Below are 20,433 nucleotides of genomic sequence, written 5' to 3'. Positions count from 1 at the left end.
TACTTTGTAGAAACGTAAAAAAATACATCCGCTCATACGTTGGTCCCAAGTGTTGCTACAAAATGCAGGCCAGATAGAAAAGTGAATGTTTAAAGTCCGATTTGGACCCTGCGTGTGATGAGATTCAAAAGCCTGCAATATTCCCTTCCAGAAAGTACAGCAGAAGACAGAAGATCCACAGATGGATTGCAGGAGCTGTACAGGTCCCTGGAGCAGGCCAGTCTGTCTGCAATCGGAGAGCAACGCCCTTCCACCAAACAAGAATTCAGAAGGTCATTTATAAAAAGATGTAACGATCCAGTTGTCAATGAAAAATTGCACCACATTAGAATGCTGAAGAGTACCCTGAAGGTGAGAAGCAGCATCATTTACTTCTTCTAAATTTGAAACTTGAGGAACAAGATGCCCACTATTGGAATACACGCTTGACCTTTCCGAACTGCTGTGATCCTTAGTTTTACTTTACATTGAAGAATTAGGTGCCCAAAAATCCTGGCACTGTCTGGAGCTTCGAGCGGGTGCAACACAAATTCACCAGAATAATACCAGGGCGAGGGAGGGTGAATTATGAAGACGGGGTTGCACAAACCTGGCTTGTCTTCCCGTGAGAATAGAAGATTGAGGATTGATCTAATCGTGATATTTAAAATGTTAAAAAAGGATTCAAAGAAGCTTCCCTCTGGCAGGGGAATCTAGTTAAAGGGCACATCAGTATTTAGAAGTGAGATCAGGGAGCACTATTTACACAATGCTTTATGAAATTCTGATTTTTCTTTCTACGCGCCCCCACCCCCAAAACTGTGGACTACGCCTCAGTTGGTGCTTACAAGACGATTAATATTGACAGATTTTTCTTAGGCAATGGCATCAAGGGCTATCAAAGCCAGAAAATGGAGATGAGGTGCAGACTAGCCTCAATGTTATTCAATGCCAGGTCCAGGGCTCAGTGGCCTAGCCCTGTTCCGATTAATGCTTAACTCACTTGTGCAATTCTGCTATTTTAATAGAAGCCTTAATCTATTTCAAATAAAAGGATTAACACCTCTACTGAAACACAGACGAACATCATATGATTATGCTGTTTTACTAATACTGCCAGAAGTCATTTCTAAACCTGTGTTCCTTTGGAAACCATTTTAAATGCATCATTTTGTCAATCCTCACATGCCCGCTCCCTGCTTCCCCCTCCAACCACTTCCCTGATGAGAGTAACATGTAGCCAATTCTTTGGCTCTACCATTGTCCTGGTGTAATTGACAAATAAAAATTATCGATGCTTGTCCAGGAGTGGCTGTTCCAGAGATGACTCACCGAGGACTTTGCCACCCATTCTCCAGCCCATCGATTTCCTGTGGATGGGGTCTGGTACTTGTCCTGTGCCTCCCGTCACTTGACGGGCATCCGAAGTTGATTGTGTAGCTTGAGCCTACTTCATAACTTGGATCACCAGGAGGCAGATTTTGTTTCTTGTGAGGAATCTCAGAATTACCTAATGCTTGCAGCTGTGCTTTTTGTGACTCTCCGATATTGTGCTGAAGAAACCACATTACCGCAACTACATTTCCCGCTTTCAATTCCTCCCCATCGTCTGACGCAGCAAATGCCTCAAAAGTAAATGGTGGTAAATTGAGCTTTCTTGGTTGCAGTGGGGAGCCTTATTCAACAGCTTGGTCAATTGTAACATTCATCCCAACAGCAATCAGCTAATTCATTCCTCAAAGGGCAGCGCACTTTCTGACTGAGATCTGGGGAGATCAGTACTGCAGATGTAATGGGAATGGGAGAGTGTCGGTTTTGCATTCTGTAGCAGCATTGAGGGATGCTTCAAGGATGGAGATCTGAGCTGCAGCATTGCCTGTAAATGCTATCCTAACCTTCGGCTGAAGAATGCAACTTCCCCACATCCCATCACCCCCTTCTAGCTGGTTCTAGGCATCTTCGAACAGAGTCCTGGTACCTTGTGCATCTTTGCACTTTGCATTCAAGTCACCTTGAACCGGTTTGAGATGACTGGGAGACACTTCAGTTGTGTCATTTACTGGTTATCAGCAAGCATCGCTCAACTCTCTGTGCTCTATTTCAGTGCTTCTCTGAATTCAGTCGAAAATGGACTGAATGAGGCAACGTCTTTGCCCAACAGAGTCTCCCAGTATCGGTATGCGCCATAACCGGGAAATGAAGATATTCCAAGATGCAGAATAGATTCCTTTCAAACAACAAACAAATTCCTCCATTAAATTGTCTAATTATCTCAGGAGAGAGAACCAATGGCCTTCCTAATATTAGAAAATTTGTTCACAGTTCGTATTTTTTTAATAGCTAACTAATTGAAAAGCAATAACAATATAGTATTTTTTTAAATGGCAATCAAAAGATATTCCGTATCGATATAATCTGAGGGTTTTTATTTTATTTATTCAAGGGACGTGGGCTTTGCTGGCAAGGTTATTTATTGCCCATCCTTAACTGCCCTTGAGAGGGTGCCATTGTGTGAAAGGGTTAGCTTGGCTCGATTGATAACAGTGTAACTTTTGATTTAGAGGGTTCAAGCCCCACCCCGAAGTCTTGAACACATTATCAAAGCTGACACTTCACTGCAGTACTGAGGGTGTGCTGTAATACTGAAGAGCTAATAAGCAGAGGCTGCTGTTGTTCAGCTGAGCATAAGAGATTCTATAGCAGTGTTCAAAAGTACAGTATCCAGAAAGTTCACTCCATCTGTATGCAAGATTATGGGGGCTATTTTCTGCCCACGTTGTGCCAGGCGTAAATCCGCTGTTAAGGGAATTGTGGGAGAGCCCTAAAATGAGATTTGTGCTGGGCACAAAACAGTTTCCGATTCTCCTGACCCGCTACAGCTGGTATGATCAGGATTTCGCCCGGAAAGGGATGTCACCGAGGCGTGAATCATTATAGATCCTTAAAATCAGAGACCAGTCACCATGGACTCCAAGGAGGTGAGTACCCCTCTCCACTTATCTCAAGGGCACAGCAGCCATTGGCCATATGTCATGGTGGAGGTGGTGAGGTCCATCAAGGGACCTCGGGGTTGGGGGAGGGGGGCTTGGGCTGGGCTGGAAGGGGCCAGGTATGGGGTTTCCTCCGAGGATGGGGGTCGCTTTGGGATTGTGAAGCCTTGAAGCCTGCTTTCTTTAATGATTAACACCACATAACAGGGCAATGTCCTCCCACAGGACGGAACCATTCTGCAGCTTGTTACTTGGAGAGACATTTCACTCCCCTTGAAGTATCAATAGACCTTGTGGTTTCACTGTTGCAATATGCCTGCTTTTATCCCTTTGTACTTGGTTGCTTGCATTGCATTTCACACCCCATTGATTTTCCCAAGCATCGTAATTGACAGCTGAAAGCTATCTCAAAGGAGGGATTAGCTTTGTTAGTTTTTATAGCACCTCATTAACTCTGAACCATGTGTCCTGTCTGACTGTCTTTTTCTATAGTGGATTTATTTCTACTCTTAAGTATTTCCTAGAAGGAGCAGGTGCTCTCTCTGAGTGCTTCTATTTTGTTAGTGGATATTTTTGTACTCTGAAGTGCTTCCTGGAAAGAGCAAGTGCTCTGCCTGACAGCAATTCTTTTTAGGCTGGATATTTTTCAACTCTGATGCTTGGCAAGCATGCCTGCACTGGAGGCACCATAGAAGCAGCTAGAAATATTAAGACATTAAACTGCAAGGGTTCCTCAATAAGGACCATCTCACAGCTACTATTGAATTATCTGGATAGAGATGGTAAAAACAACAGGGATCTCGGTGGCCTTTGTAGCCCTGGGTGATGAGGGTCATGGCTGGATAGTGCCTTGACATGGTTGCCTGGCACCCTGGCACTGCGATGGGGGGTGGGGAGGGGTCCTTGTCAGCCTGAATGTAGAGGTGGGGAGCTGTAGGGTTATTCTGAGATCGGGGCACTCTTTAAAAACGGTTGCCCGATCTCTGAGGGTTCCACGCATCATATTTTCGGCGTGAATCACCTGGCTCCAAAAAAACGATTAGGTGTGGGGAGATCGCGATGGGAATTGTGCCCATAATTCGTGCCAATTTTCCACCCAAAATGGCAGTCTTTTTTCAGGGAAAATTCCGCTCTATATCTTACTCAAGTTGGCTACTGCATTTCCTTGCGTGACAACAGTGATTGCATTTCAAAAGTAATTTCATTTGGGATATTCTTAGGAACTGAGCGGCACATTATAAGTCCAAAGCCTTCCCTTTCCTTAATTTCTAAATAATTCTTGCTGGCATTCCTGGTAGGTATCTGACTGGATTCATTACCATCTCTTGCATCTGACTGAGTTCTGATACAGATGAATTGACTTCTTAGTTCCTTGTATAGAAAAGAACCCATGGCATTAGTTAAAGCAGAACAGAGAGTTATCTTGCCATCCTGGGCAATATTCATCCCACACATGACTTCAGCAGATTGTCTGATTATTCATTTCATTGTTGTTTGTGGGATTTTGCCCGGTGGGACCTATCTCCTGTTGAAGGTGCGAACTTTGGGATGGGATATTAAACCTAGGCCCCATCTGCCTCCTGTGAACACAAACAGAAAACTATTTGAAAAAGTGCATAGCAGTTCTCCCTGGTCAAAGTCTAATCGCCAACCATCATCACAAAAAAAAATGATTATCAGATCATAAAGGGCGCTATTCTCCCCACCCCTCTACGCCGGGTGGAAGAAACGGCGGGGTGCTGCGCGAATCGCGCCACGCCGCCCCGACCCCGCACGCGATTCTCCCACCCCCGGAAACCAGCGAGCGGCGATTCTCCGGCCTGATGGGCCAAGCGGCCGCTACGACACTCTGCGGGAACGCTGGGGGGACGGCCTGTGTGGGGGGGAGTGGGGCTTCTTCACCGGGGTGGCCTCCGATGGGGTCTGGCCCGCGATTGGGGCCCACCGATCTGCGGGCCGGCCTCTCCCCCCCGGGCCTACCTCCTCCCGCGCACGGCCCCAGAACACCGGCTCCATGTTGGTGAGGGGCACCGCGGTGTGCGTAAGACATTCCCCACGCATGCGCAGAATGGTGTGGGCCAACTGCGCATGCGCAGGATTGGGCTGCCCCAACTGCGCATGCCCGGGTTGGCGCGGCGCCCATCTGGCACCGCGTAAGGACGCTGGAGCGGCGTGAACCGCTCCAGCACCGTGCTGGCCCCCATAATAGCTTGTGTCCGGGCCCTGTTTGCGCCATCGGGAAACGCGATGGCGTTCACGACGGCGCGAACACTTGGCCTCAATATCGGAGAATTGCCCCTTATATCTTTGCTGTTTAGGGGAGCTTCCCGTGTGCAAATTTGCCTTCACACTTCCTATGTTACAGCAGTGACTACACTTCTAAAGATACTTTGAAAGCATTTTGAGATGTCCTGAGGTTGTGAAGCGTATTTGATAAATGTAAGTCTTTATTTTCTTTCCAAAGAACAACATTTCACTTCAAACTATGCGCAGAGCTTTGAAGTGTTCCTGCGAGACTTGACCAACATGTTGTGCAAGCGCCCTTCTTCCCTTTTAGTTCTTCGTTAAACTTCGCTTTGGAGCAGTGGGAAAGAGTGAGACCAGGGGGGATCGGCATGTAAACAGCGAGATGGGGGGGGGGGGGAAATGAAGCAGGTATTGCCTCAGGAGCCTGCCAGAGCCCACGCCCGGGAGAAAAAAAAGAAAATCGAGGTGCGGTATCACAGGGAAGCTGGTACGTGATTGACTGGGAGTGGGAAAGAACCCAGACCTGTGTGGCAGCAGCCAGAATCTGGAGCGGGTTAATAGAGGGCGAGGCTCAGGACCTTCACTTACCTCCAAGGAGCGGAGAGGAACCCTGACCTATGCGGAGGCAGCAAAAATCAGGACTCTACATGAACCGACTGTTTGAAAAAAAAAACAGTGATATCCCGTGTCTGCGTGGGTTTCCCCCAGGTGCTCCGGTTTCCTCCCACAGTCCAAAGATGTGCGGGTTAGGTGAATTGGCCAATGATAAATTGCCCTTAATGTCCAAATTGCCCTTGGTGTTGGGTGGAGGTGTTGAGTTTGGGTAGGGTGCTCTTTCCAAGAGCCGGTGCAGACTCAAAGGGCCGAATGGCCTCCTTCTGCACTGTAAATTCAATGATAATCTATGATTGATCTAGGACAAAGGTTCGGCACAACATCGTGGGCCGAAGGGCCTGTTCTGTGCTGTATTTTCTATGTTCTATGTTATATCACTGGAAAACCTTTAGTTGATCGGTTGGTGAGTAACTACTGTTAGGGAGTGCCTGCAAGTAGCTGATTATCAGAAAAATGTTAAAAAACACAATTAAATGACTGCCTTATAATTAATTATGAGACACAAGATGAAGGGAAGTAACAAGCTGGTGAATCTATCCTTATTATCTTTATTTTTAAATGTTAAAGTTTATTGTATTACTCAGGTGTGAAGTAGGACAGGCATTCATTTAAAAGATCGTTAAGAAAATAAATAATTAGCTCATTGGAGAGCAGCAGGAAGGAACGAGAGATAAGCTGTGCATAAAAAGCAGCCAGAGAGAGCAAAAGACAGGCAGAGTTCAAAACGTGACTCAGGGCTAAATAGCGACATTGGTGCAGAGAAGGAGCTGATTGAGGAATAATTCTACTTCTACTTCATGATTCGTAGTCTCCTGTTTATAATAAATAGTCTAGCAGGACCAATATTCTCACAGAGATATTTGCTGGTGCTGTTGGGGATAAACTAGCTTTGTAGGGGGTTAGAACGTGAGAGAGAATTCAGAAAGCAGAGAATCAAATGGTGGGAAGAAAAAGTAAGCAAAATTGGAAGGCAGCAGAGATAAAGGTCAGCATAGAATTGTGTCAAAATGCAGGAACAAATGTTAAAAAGGCAAAATTAGCGACATAATGGGCGGGATTTCCTCAGTGCGGGGCCAGGCCGGAGAATCATCGCGACCGGCGCAAATCACGCCATGCCCCCAGACGCCAGGACGCGATTCTCCACAGAACGGAGAATCGGGCACGGCGCTGGCCAAGGGCCGCTCTATGGGGCTCCCCCGGCGATTCTCCCCCCGGGATGGGCCGAGCGGCAATAACAGAAAACCTGAGTCCCGCCGGCGCCGTTCTAACCTCCTCTTAGCCGGCGGGTCCTCAGCGTGGAAGGGTGGGCTGGGGGGGGGGGGGCGGGGGGGGGGGGGGGGTCGACCCCGGGGGGGCGCCTCCGTTGTGACCTGTCCCGCGATTGGGGCCCACCAATTGGCGGGCTGCCATCTCGGGCTGGGGGCCTCCTATCTTCCGCGCCGGCCCCTTTAGCCCTACGCCATGTTGTGTCGCGGCCAGCGCGGAGAAGGGAGCCACTGCGCATGAGCGCATTTGCGCCGGTGCCACTGCATGCGTGCGTTGGCGCCAGTGCCACTGAGCATGCACGGGCCCCGCGGTGCCCAGTTGATGTCGGGGTCAGCAGCTGGAGCGGCGAGGGTCGCTCCAGTGCCATGCTGGCCCCCTTTAGGGGCCAGAATTGCTGATCCTGAGGCCGTGCTGAGACCGTCGAGAAACCCGACGGCATTTACGATGGTGTCAACACTTAGCCTCAGGATCAGAGAATCCCGCCCTCTATCTGAATGTTGTTGCATTTGCAAGAAGGTAGATGAATTGTTGGCACAAATAGAAGTAAATGGGTCTGATCTAATTCCATTATGGAGACATAGCTGCAGGGTGACCAAGGCTGAGAACTGACTGTTCAAGAGTATTCACCTTTAGGAATGATATGCAAAAAAAAAGGAAAAGGAGGAGGGGTAGCACTGTTAATAAAGGATGAGATAAGTACATGAGTGAGGATCTTAAATTGGAAGATGAAGATATAGAATCAGTTTGGCTGGGGCTAAAACACAGCCAGGGGCATCAACCATTGGTGGGAGTTGTTATAGGCTACCAAACAGTAGTGGTAATGCAGAGCACGGTGTAAATCAATAAATGAGGTGCATGTAACAATGGTCATACTGTAATCTTAGGGGAGCTAATTCTACATATAGGCTGGGTAAACCAAATTTTAAAAAAATATCTTTTATTCTCTCATTTTCAACATTTTCATCAATAAACAATCAAAGAAAAAAAAACAAATATAAGAACAATCTCCCACACACAAACCACACCCCGCTCAATATACAGACCAAAACACCCACCCATACACTCCAGATAAAAAATACAAATTAACGATCAATCTGTAAACAGTGTCAGCAAAGACAACAATACCGCCGACCCCCCCACCGACCCCCGACCCCTCCCCCTACTGTTCAATGACAATCAATTCTCAGAAGTGCATGATGAACAGCCCCCATGAATTTTGAAACCCCTCCTTCATCCCCTTCAGCTGAGACTCCATCTTCCCGTGAGTCAAAGAAATTCAAGTAGCACCACCCCTCCCCCGCCAAGCCGCGTCACAAGAAGGAGAAGCTTGCCTCCGGGCAACCAGCGAGGCAAAGGCTAACATCTGCCCCCGCACCCGCCTGCTGCCCGAGCCGGTCCGACCGCCCAGGAAAAACTTGGTCCCAAGTTCATGAGCCCTATCCCCGAGATGACACTGAAAATCTCCCTCCAACAAACCCCTCACATTCCGCATAAGTATCTTTACCTGGAGTCTCTCACCACACCCCTCCCCCCACCCACCCTCTCTCCCACTCCCCTCCTGTCCACCATCATCATAACTCCAGGCCCAGCTCACAGGGCGTGGCCTGCCCCGTCCCATTGTTGCCATCGAACCCCCCCCCCCCCCCCCCCCCCCCCCCACTCCCACCCCCCCAGAATCCTCCCATCCACTTCCGCTCAAAAACACCTCACCCAGAATCCCCTCCCCCAACTTTTCACACCTCCTAGGCCCATTGAAACCTGTTCCACCAGGCTCTAATGGCCACAGCCCCTCCCCCCACCACACTCCCGTTCACTGGCTAGCTTGGGCTAGCTAGTGTGGAGGCCCCTACCCAGGCCTCACTCCCTTCCAATCTCCTCCCCCTGCCCGGTACCAGGAAAACAAAGAAATCTCCTTCAACACACAACCCCAGTGGAAACACACAAACCCCAAAAAGCCATCATTGCAAAAGAAAATCCCAACTCTTCCATAGAACATAGAAAAACATAGAAAAATACAGCACAAAACAGGCCCTTCGGCCGAAGATGTTGTGCCGAACTTTTGTCCTAGATTAATCATAGATTATCGTAGAATTTACAGTGCAGAAGGAGGCCATTCGGACCATTGAGTCTGCACCGGCTCTTGGAAAGAGCACCCTACCCAAGGTCAACACCTCCACCCAACACTAAGGGCAATTTTGGACACTAAGTGCAATTTATCATGGCCAATCCACCTAACTTGCACATCTTTCGACTGTGGGAGGAAACCGGAGCACCCGGAGGAAACCCACGCACACACGGGGAGGATGTGCAGACTCCGCACAGACAGTGACCCAAGCTGGAATCGAACCTGGGACCCTGGAGCTGTGAAGCAATTGTGCTATCCACAATGCTACCGTGCTGCCATTAAGAACAAATTAATCTACACTATATCGTTCTACCGTAATCCATGTACCTATCCAATAGCTGCTTGAAGGTCCCTAATGTTTCCGACTCACCTACTTCCACAGGCAGTGCATTCCATGCCCCCACTACTCTCTGGGTAAAGAACCTACCTCTGATCCCCCCAATATCTTCCATCATTCACCTTAAATTTATGTCCCCTTGTAATGGTTTGTTGCACCCGGGGAAAAAGTCTCTGACTGTCTACTCTATCTATTCCCCTGATCATGTTATAAACCTCTATCAAATCGCCCCTCATCCTTCTCCGTTCTAATGAGAAAAGGCCTAGCACCCTCAACCTTTCCTCATAAGACCTACTCTCCATTCCAGGCAACATCCTAGTAAATCTCCTTTGCACCTTTTCCAAAGCTTCCAGATCCTTCCTAAAATGATGTCCAAATTCCTTGTCCAAATAAGCAACTTCAACTCATTTAGCACATATAAAAACATGCAGTGAAAAATAGAGCTACGTACACTCTTCCCTCCTACCCTCAGTCCAAGACCAATCCTCAGTCCCATTTATCACTTCTGCCCCAGTCCTTCTGTCTTCACAAACGCCCCCGCCGCTTCCACCATCTCTAAATAAATGTCTTTGGAATTGTAGATTCTGCTATTATGCAGTGCCGCCTTCACTTGGCCGAAGGCCGCACGCCTCCTCGCCAACTCCACAGTATACACACTTCAGGCCACTGCACCTCTCGCTTCTGCTTTGCCCAACTCAGGACCTTCTCCTTCGCGCGGTACGTACGGAAACAAATAATCACTGCTCTTGGCGGTTCAATCACCTTTTGTTTAGTCCTCCACGTTCTATGAGCCCGATCGAGTTCATACCAAGAGGGACCTTCCCACTCCCCCAACAGCTCTACCAACATTTTGGCAAAATAATCCGTTGGCCTCGAGCCCTCCGCCCCTTCGCGCAGGCCCACGATCTATTTTCGAGATCCTCTACTTTGGCTCGCAGACCCTTGTTAGCCTCCACCACCCTCTGCAGCTGCTCAGCCATCGAGGTGAGTTGATCACTGTGTTGCCTCTTCCACTCCCTTCAGTTTCTCGCCCTGCTCCCACACCTCGGCCGATGTCGTTGGCACCGCTGCCTTCACTGGGGCAATCGCCTCCTCCACCAGCAGCTTCAATGCTGCCATCATCTCCTTCCTCATCGCCTCCATGTGCTTTGCGAACTGTTTTTCAAGTTCCACGACCATCGCCTCGGTCAGCTTTTCTGCCATGAACAGTGCGGCCTCACCCAGCGACCCAGCCTCCGCCATCCTTCCAGTTGCTGAGCTGACCCGTCCACTCGACGGCGAACCTTCACTCGTCCCCTTCTTCACGACAGCTTTCCTTTGGGTTTTGGACGTCTTCCTGCACTTATTTGACAGAAAATTGCCCCTGGGCATTAAATTAAAAAATCAAGCCTCAAGCAAGTGTCATCCAACGTGCGATCTCCTCCTACATGCCGCCACCGGAAGTCCCTGGGTAAACCAAATTAGTACTAATGCTGTGGTGGTCAAACCTCTGGAATGTATATATGATTATTTTTAGAATAGTATGTTGAGAAACCAACGAGAGAATCATCTCAGTTCCAGGACACTACTGCAGGAGTTCCTCGGGGTAGCGTCCTGGGCCCCGCTGCTTCGTCAATGACCTTCCTTCCACCATAAGGTCAGAAGTGGGGATGATCAATGATGATTGCACAATGTTCAACACCATTTGTGACTCCTCAAGAAACAGTCCATATCCAAATGCACAAGACCTGGACAATGTCCAGGCTTAGGCTGGCAAGTAACATTCACGCCACACATGTGCCAGGAATGAGTATCTCCAACACTCAAAAAACTTGACACCACCCAGGACAAAACAACCCGCTTGATTAGCATCTCATTCACACATTCAACATTCGCTCCCTCCAGTACCGACGCATAGTAGCAGCCGTGTGTACCATGTACCATGCACAACTCACCATGGTTCTTTTGACAGCACCTTCCAAACTCATGACCTCTACCACCTGAAAGGACAAGGGCAGCAAGTGCACCGCCATCTGGAAGTTCACCTCAAAGCCAAACACTCTCCTGACCTCAAACAATATCATCATTGCTTCACTCGCTGGGTGAACAGCACTCTCATCATATGGATTGCAAAGGATCAGGAACCTCGACATTCTCAGGGGCTGTTAGGGCTGTGCAATAAATGCTGGCCTGCTGATATCTTATCAAAGAATAAAAATAAAAATGGTGATGAGATAGAAAATCAGCCGTGTTCAAGTTGAACGGGGGAGCAGGCTTGATGGGCTGCGTGGCCTACTCCTGCTCCGATTTTCCTATTATCCAGGGCTGTTTGTGAAGCTCTGTGGACATCCCATTTTGGGGAATAATTTGGAGCAGAAGTAGTGGGGTTTCTTCGCACTGAGGATCCCATTTACAACATCCATTCACAGTATGATATCTCTTATTGCCCACCGTGTTAAGAATGTTTCCGGTCAAGTGACTTCATGGATCAAGATTATTTGTCGAACATAACTAGCATTAAAAACCCTTGACAGTGAGGCAGAAATTCTTAAGTAAGCACCCCTTAGGGGCTACCTTCAATAGGCCTACCATCTCTTCAAACAGATGTCCCAAAGCAAAATTAATGATTTGCACCCTCCCATTACTAATTACTCTCATCTTAAACAGGGAATTACTGATGAAAATTAGATTGTCTCTTTATCACATCGACATACTTCTTGAGATACTTTTTATGTTGAGGACTTGTTGATATTATCACTAACAGAGCATAAAAGTAAAATGTCCAACAGAGGCAACAGCTCTTCACTTAAGGCCCCTTTCACATGGAGGGATAATGACAGATAAACTTCAGGCCATTTGTACCCAACTTTTTTTGTCCAAGTTTGAATGCGAATCTGGCAAGGGAAATGGCCATGTATTAGACCTTCATCACTTCAGTCATTTAAAGCTCAGGAAAGCAACAATCAGGGTTCTATTGCTCTTCATCAAATGAGTGCAGTGCGAAGATTTGATGCGGTGAGATTGAAATCTATCAACAAGCTGTGGGAGGAGAATGCAGAAATTCACTCTCAAATCTCCCGAAATTTTCAAAGCCATTAAAAAGCAAATGCTGTCCATGGCCGTGCACGTTTTCAAATCAAATCTCTTCTTTTTTTTTTACTTAAAAATAATTTGGAGCTGTTGATTGTGCCAGACATAATATAATGATCAAAGGTAAAGATTAAAGCGTGGATTTGAAAATAAATGTGCCACATTACATGGAAGTGTAAACATAATGAGTGGAATATTCCAAAAACTACACAGAGTGCTGGATCAGGCGAGAAAAGCAGTGTGAAACTCGCTGTTTTCACAGTAGCTTTTTCGAGGCAGATCAAACAGCACTCTGTGCAACTTCAAAGTGCTGGAAGGGATGCTGGGGAGGGGGTGTGCCTAAACCCATCGGCAAAGCTAGGATTCAGAGATCAGGACACCCGGCAGTCAAGGGGAACAGCCCAACCATCCAATGCAGAAGGCTAACCTTCCTCTCCATCATTCATTGGACGGTCACCCCCCCTCCCCCACACACCATACTGATGTGTTGGGTGTTCTGGATCACAAACAGGTCACCAACACTGGAAGTGGTGCAACTCTATTTTATTATAAGGTTAACTATATTAACATACTTGAACTGTGAGTAAATGCAATACCAGCTTTAACTGTTGACCCTTGCCTAGTCCTAACCAGGTGATGCACTCAGCACATGGTGAATGTCTGTGTTGCAGGCTGTGAGCTCTGTGCTCCGAGCGGGCTGCTACTAGAATGAGCGGGAACTCTCCTGTCCCCTATCTTTATAGTGCGTGTGCTTTCACTGGTGATTGGCTGTGGTGTTGTGTATGCTGATTGGTCCCACTGCATGTCCATCAGTGTGTGTATGTGTGTGTCTGCACCATAATATACTGATGTATATTATGACATCCCCCCCTTTTATATAAAGAACATGTGCCTGCGTGACAATAAATATCGTGTAGTGAATGAACCTGACTATGTGTGTGCGTGTTATTTACATGACTATCTACATGAGGCTAATCTATTTACACGGGAAGGAGCCTGGTGCAGAGAAATAGGGTGTCACACCAACAACGAAATGAACATTATATACAAACTACTGGAAAGATGAAACAGGATAACAGAACAGATCAAAGAGTCCAACATTGTAAAACTCATAAGTCAAGTCTCTGAGGTGGGCGACGAGTTCTGGTTAACCGCCTCAAGGGTGGGTCAGGAGTCACCGGCTGAGGAACGGGCTGGGCCACGGCAGAGTGAGGAGGATGCAGAGTATTCTGAATCTCCACATAGTCCAGGTTGGGGACAACAGGAGGGCGTGGCACCGGTGGAGGATCAAGTATCGAGCGTGGAACGAGACGAAGAGCAAGCCGATTGCGGCGGCGAATGGAACCATCTGGCAGACGAACCAAGAACAAGCGGGGAGACACCTGCCGAAGAACCACAGCGGTTGCAAACCAGCCACCCTCCGGAAGATGGATGCGGACGTTGTCATCCGGCGCCAGAGCAGGGAGATCAGTCGCCCGAGCGGCATGCGCCGCCTTGTGTTGTGCACGAGACTATTGCAGCCGCTGAAGGACCAGAACGTGGTCGAGGTCTGGGACATGAATGGACGACACCGTGGTCCTGAGGGTGCGACCCATGAGCAGCGGGGCTGGCGACAGGCCCGTGGAGAATGGGGCCGAACGATAGGCCAGCAAGGCGAGGTAGAAGTCAGATCCTGCATCGGCAGCCTTGCAGAGGAGCCGTTTGACGATGTGGACGCCCTTTTCCACTTTACCATTGGATTGGGGATGCAGGGGACTGGATGTCACATGCACAAAGTTGTACCTGCTGGCAAAGTTGGACCATTCCTGGCTCGCGAAGCAGGGGCCATTGTCCGACATCACAGTGAGTGGGATGCCGTGACGAGCAAAGGTCTCCTTGCAGGCACGGATGACTGCCGATGATGTGATGTCATGCAGGCGTACGACATCCGGGTAGTTCGAAAAATAGTCTACAATCAGAACATAGTCCCTGCCGAGCGCATGGAACAGGTCAACGCCTACCTTAGACCAAGGGGACGTGACTAACTCATGGGGCAGTAGGGTCTCACGTGGTTGGGCCGGCTGGAACCGCTGACAGGTGGGGCAGTTGAGCACTGTGTTGGCGATGTCCTCATTAATGCCGGGCCAGTACACAGCCTCTCGGGCCCTCCGTCGGCACTTCTCCACTCCAAGATGGCCCTCGTGTAGCTGTTCCAAAACGAGCTGGCGCATGCTGTGAGGGATCACGATGCGGTCCAGCTTCAGGAGGACACCATCGACTACTGCCAGATCGTCTCTGATATTGTAGAACTGCGGGCATTGGCCCTTGAGCCACCCGTCCGTCATGTGGCGCATGACACGCTGTAGTAGGGGGTCAACCGCAGTCTCGCGGCGAATGTGGATAAGGCGTTCATCTGTGGCTGGCAGAGTGGAGGCCGTGAAGGCCACATGGGCGTCAACCTGGCAAACAAACCCCTCTGGGGCATACGGGGTGTTGACTGCCCTGGACAGAGCATCGGCTATGATCAGGTCCTTGCCCGGGGTGTATAGGAGCTGGAAAATGTACCGCCGGAGTTTAAGCAGAATGCGCTGGAGGCGAGGGGTCATATCATTCAGGTCTTTTTGTATAATGTTGACCAGCGGGCGATGTCGGTCTCGACAGTGAATTGGGGGAGGCCGTACACGTAATCATGAAATTTGTCGACCCCAGTCAACAGGCCCAGGCACTCCTTTTCGATCTGCGCGTAGCGCAGTTCTGTGGGGGTCATGGCACGTGTCGCATATGCAACGGGGGCCCATGATGAGACCTCATCGCGTTGCAGGAGCACCGCCCCAATGCCGGATTGGCTGGCATCCATTGAAATTTTTGTTTCCTTCGTGGGATCAAAAAATGCCAATACCGCGGCCGTGGTAAGCTTGGTCTTAAGCTCCTCCCATTCGCGCTCGTGGACAGGAAGCCATTGGAAGTCTGTTGTCTTCCTGACCAGGTTCCAGAGAGCTGTGGTATGGGAGACGAGGTTGGGGATGAACTTCCCCAGGAAGTTGACCATGACCAAAAATCGGAGGACCGCCTTCTTATCCGCTGGCTTCTGCATGGCCGTGATGGCTGCCACCTTGTCCGCATCCGGCCGCACACCCAACCAGGAGATGTGGTCCCCTAGGAACTTGAGTTCCGTCTGGCCGAAGGAACATTTGGCTCTGTTGAGGCGAAGGCCTTGGTCCCGTATTCGTTTGAAAACACGCTGGAGGCGACTGATATGCTCCTGCGGGGGTGTTGGACCAAATGATGATGTCGTCAACATAGATGCGCACACCCTCAATGCCCTCCATCATTTGCTCCATGATCCGGTGGAATACTTCTGATGCCGATATAATCCCAAACGGCATCCTGTTGTAGCAGTATCTGCCAAACGGGGTATTAAAGGTACACAGCTTTCTGCTGGACCTGTCTAGTTGAATTTGCCAGAATCCTTTTGAGGCGTCAAGTTTGGTGAAGATATTGGCCTGAGCCATCTCGCACGTGATCTCCTCGCGCTTGGGGATAGGGTAATGCTCCCTCATTATGTTGCGATTCAGATCCTTTGGGTCAATGCAGATCCGGAGCTCGCCGGAAGGTTTCTTTACACACACCATGGAACTGACCCAATCGGTTGGTTCCTTCACCCTGGAGAGCACTCCTTGGTCCTGGAGGTCCTGCAGCTGCTGCTTGAGGCGGTCCTTGAGGGGTGCTGGGACTCTGCGAGGTGCATGAACCACAGGCGTGGCGTCTTGTTTGAGCAGGATTTTGTAACTGTATGGAAGCGTGCCCATGCCTTCGAAAACGTCGCGGTGCTGGTTGATGATGGCATTGAGTATATTATGACACATACCACACAGGCATCAAGGTTACCCGACTCTCCCCACTCCCCCACCATCCTCCCAGGCATCTGGACATCCCCCTACCACCACCATGCAGGCACAAACCCTTTCTCTCCATCATTTCCCCCCCTCCCCCGACATAATGGAAACCCCCCCAATAATGGGGTTCTTTTGAGACCCAGCCCTGCCCCTGCCTCCTGACAGCGCCAAGGGATGCATCAGGTAACTGTCAAGCCATGTCCCTCACCACCCCAGGGGCTATATCACCTCAGAGCGCCCAGCATAATCATTACGACTGGTTTCCATTGTTGAAAACCAGTTGTGATTCCCACCAGCATTACATCACTCCAGCAGAGGAGGGGGACATCCGATTGCCCCAGAAGCAACGGTGTTAAGCCGTTTGTGAATATTAAAATGATTTCAGGTTTATGGTAATCAGGTTCACGCCCTCACTGAGCTTGAACCTGATTACATGGAGGCAGGGAAGATCTCAAAATGAGGTCACGCTGCCACAAATCCCGTTGTGGCCTTCATGCAAGAGTTAGCGGCCATAACAAGATTTGTGCCTGTGGCGAACAGGCCCATAAAAACGCAGCCAATAAATTTCAATGTATAGTTCATCCCTCTTAATAGTGGAGATTTATACCAGGAGCTGGGACATTATGCCAACGTCAACCTAGTCCATACTAGACAGGGCAAATTCACTTTATTCTTTCTCACTGTTCTTCAATCACAAGAAAGTTGCAATGCAAAGACAGCTTGCATCACCAAACGTGTGTCCAAACAGTCCTCCTTGAATTCAGCAGACTTGGGGTCATGTGTTCTGTTGCACACCCAGAAATGATTCAGAAATCATCGAATAGAATCTTGGAATCCCTTCAGTACAGAAAGAGGCCATCGGGCACATCGAGTCTGCACCATCCCTTTGAAAGACCACCCTACCTAGGCCCTAGGTTTCATCTAGAAGACTTTTTTCTGCAGGGTCTCCATTTGTTTTTTTAAAAATATTTTTATTGATGTATTTGCAAAATTACTAACGAACGCAATAATAATAACATAAACATCAATATGGTAAAAAAAGACATTACCCACCCAACCCGTTCTATAAATCCTTCAAGCATATTGCATCAACGCCCCCCCGCCCTCCCCTTCGGAATGCTGCTTCTGCAGACATTTTAATTTTCCCCAAGAAAGTCGACGAACGGCCGTCACCCCCGAGCGAACCCCAGCATTGACCCTCTCAATGGAAACTTTATTTTCTCCAGCCTGATAAACCCAGCCATGTCACTGACCCAAGTCTCTACACTTGGGGGTTTCGAGACCCTCCACATTAAAAGGGTCCATCTCCGGTCTACAAGGGAGGCAAAGGCCAAAACATCGGCCTCTTTCACTCCCTGAATTCCCGGATCTTCTGACACTCCAAAGATCGCTACCTCCGGACTCGGCACCACCCGCGCGTCTAGCACCCTGGACATTGCTTTAGCAAAACCCTGCCAAAACCCTCTAAGCTACGGGCATGCCCAAAACATGTGGACATAGTTTGCTGGGCTTCCCGCACACCTCGCACATCTATCTTCCACCGCGAAAAACTTGCTCATCCTCGCCGCCGTCATGTGTGCCCGGTGTACCACTTTAAACTGTATTAAACTGAGCCTGGCACATGATGAGGAGGGATTAACCCTGCTTCGGGTGTCCGTCCACAGACCCGCCTCTAACTCCCCACCTAGTTCCTCCTCCCACTTGCCTTTCAGTTCCTCCACCAGGGTTTCCTCCGCCTCCAACAACTCCTGATAGATATCTGACACTTTCCCCTCCCCCACCCAGGTACCGGACACTACTCTGTCCTGTATCCCCAGTGTCGGCAACAGCGGGAAAGCCAACACCCGTTTCCTCAGAAAGTCCCGCACTTGCAAATATCTGAAACCATTCCCCGGCGGCAACTCAAACTTATCCTCCAGCGCCTTCAGACTGGGAAAACTCCCGTCTATGAATAGATCTCCCATCCTTCGAATTCCTGCTCTCTGCCAGCTCCGGAACCCACCATCTATCCTGTCCGGTGCAAACCTGTGGTTATTGCAAATCGGGATCCAGACCGACGCACCCTCTATCTCCATTGTCCCCAGATCCTCAGTGCCGCCACCACCACCGGGCTCGTGGAGTAACGAGCCGGCGAGAAAGGCAGAGCTACCGTTACCAATGCTCCCAAACTGGTGCCTTTGCATGACGCCGCCTCCATCCGCTCCCATGCTGATCCCTCCCCCATTACCCACTTCCTAATCATCGCTATATTAGCCGCCCAGTAATTGTTGCAGAAGTTCGGCAGCGCCAACCCACCCTCCCCCCGACTGCGCTCCAGCAACATTTTCTTCACTCGCGGGGTTTTACTCTCCCACACAAAGCCCGAAATGATCTTGTTCACCCGCTTGAACAAGGCCTTAGGGATGAAGATGGGGAGGCACTGGAAAACAAACAGAAATCTGGGGAAAACCGTCATTTTCATGACCTGTTCCCTCCCTGCCAACGATAGCGCGAGCATATACCATCTTTTAAAGTCCGCTTCCATTTGCTGTACCAGCCGGGTTAGGTTGAGCTTGTGTAATGCCTCCCACTTCCGAGCCACCTGTATCCCAGGTAGTGAAGGCTCCTCTCTACCATCTTGAGCGGCAGCTCCTTCAGTCTCCTCTCCTGCCCCCTTGCCTGGATCACGAACAATTCACTTTTTCCCCATGTTCAATTTATACCCCGAAAACCTGCCAAATTCCCCAAGATCTGCATAACCTTCCCCAACCCCTCCACCGGGTCTGAAAAGTACAAGGACAGATCGTCCGTGTAAAGCGAAACCCGATGCTCCCCTCGCCCCCCCCCCCCCCCCCATCCCGAACAAGCCCCTGCCAATTCCTTGATGCTCTCAGCGCCATGGCCAATGGCTCTATAGCCAGAGTGAACAGCAACGGGGAGAGGGGGCACCCCTGCCTCGTCCCTCGGTATAACTTAAAATACCCTGACCTCAGCCGGTTCGTGCACATGCCTGGTAGAGCAATCGCACCCAGTCAATAAAGCCCTCACCAAACCCAAACCTTCCCAGCGTCTCCCACAGGTACTCCCACTCCACCCGATCAAAAGCCTTCTCCGCGTCCATCGCTACCACCACCTCCGCCTCCTCTCCTTCTGAGGGCATCATAATTCCATTTAACAGCTTCCGGACATTATCAGTGAGCTGTCTGCCCTTAACAAATCCAGTTTGGTCCTCCCCTATCACCCCCCGGGACACAGTCTTCTACCCTAGTGACCAGAATCTTAACCAGCAGCTTGGCATCTACGTTCAAAAGTGAAATCAGCCTATATGACCCACATTGCTCCGGATCCTTCTCTCGTTTAAGAATGAGTGAAATCGAGGCCTGCGATATCGTTGGGGGAGGATTCACCTCTCTCTAGCCTCGTTAAAAGTCCTCACCAGCAGTGGGCACAGCATCTCTGAGAACTTCTTGTAAAATTCTACCGGTTAACCGTCCGGCCACGGTGCCTTGACAGACTGCATGCCCTCCAGTCCTTTAACAATTTCCTCTGCCTCAATTGGGGCTCCCAGCCCTTCCACCAGGTCCTCCTCCACCCTCAGAAAACTCAACTGATCTAGGAATTGCTGCTCCAGCCGGGGGTTCCGACTCATATAATTTACTATAAAACTCTTTAAAAACTTCATTCACTCCCCCCTGGGTCCAAGACCATGTTACCCTCTCTTTTCTTCACTCTCCCAACCTCCCTGGCCGCCTCTCTCTTCCTAAGCTGGTGCGCCAGCATCCTGCTCGCCTTTTCCCCATATTCGTAAACCCCCCCCTTTACCTTCCTCAACTGTTCCACTACTTTCCCTGTTGTCATGGGCCAGGGTTTAGAGAGCCCCAAAGTGTATCATGGAGTTCACCTGATCCACAACTTTTAATAGATTGTGGTATGGGGAGCACACGGCCCACT

At 49.5% G+C, this 20,433-nt stretch overlaps 1 protein-coding gene across 3 annotated transcripts in view; it reads left to right on the top strand.

Moving 5' to 3' along the window:
- The window catches only part of LOC140420938 (connector enhancer of kinase suppressor of ras 2), a 986,283-nt gene that overhangs the window by 956,694 nt on the left and 9,156 nt on the right, over nt 1-20,433 (top strand). For 2 of the 3 annotated variants that reach the window (XM_072505113.1, XM_072505112.1), the window contains one exon: nt 152-351. The exons of the other annotated variant lie outside the window; for it this stretch is intronic. In XM_072505113.1, the coding sequence (XP_072361214.1) occupies nt 152-351 (200 nt within the window). The remainder of the gene's footprint in view (nt 1-151; nt 352-20,433) is intronic. 3 annotated transcript variants of the gene reach the window in all.

This window comes from Scyliorhinus torazame, chromosome 5, assembly GCF_047496885.1.
Source record: "Scyliorhinus torazame isolate Kashiwa2021f chromosome 5, sScyTor2.1, whole genome shotgun sequence".
In the NCBI taxonomy this organism is placed as follows: Eukaryota; Metazoa; Chordata; class Chondrichthyes; order Carcharhiniformes; family Scyliorhinidae; genus Scyliorhinus; species Scyliorhinus torazame.
This window is presented reverse-complemented; position numbering and strand designations above follow the sequence as displayed.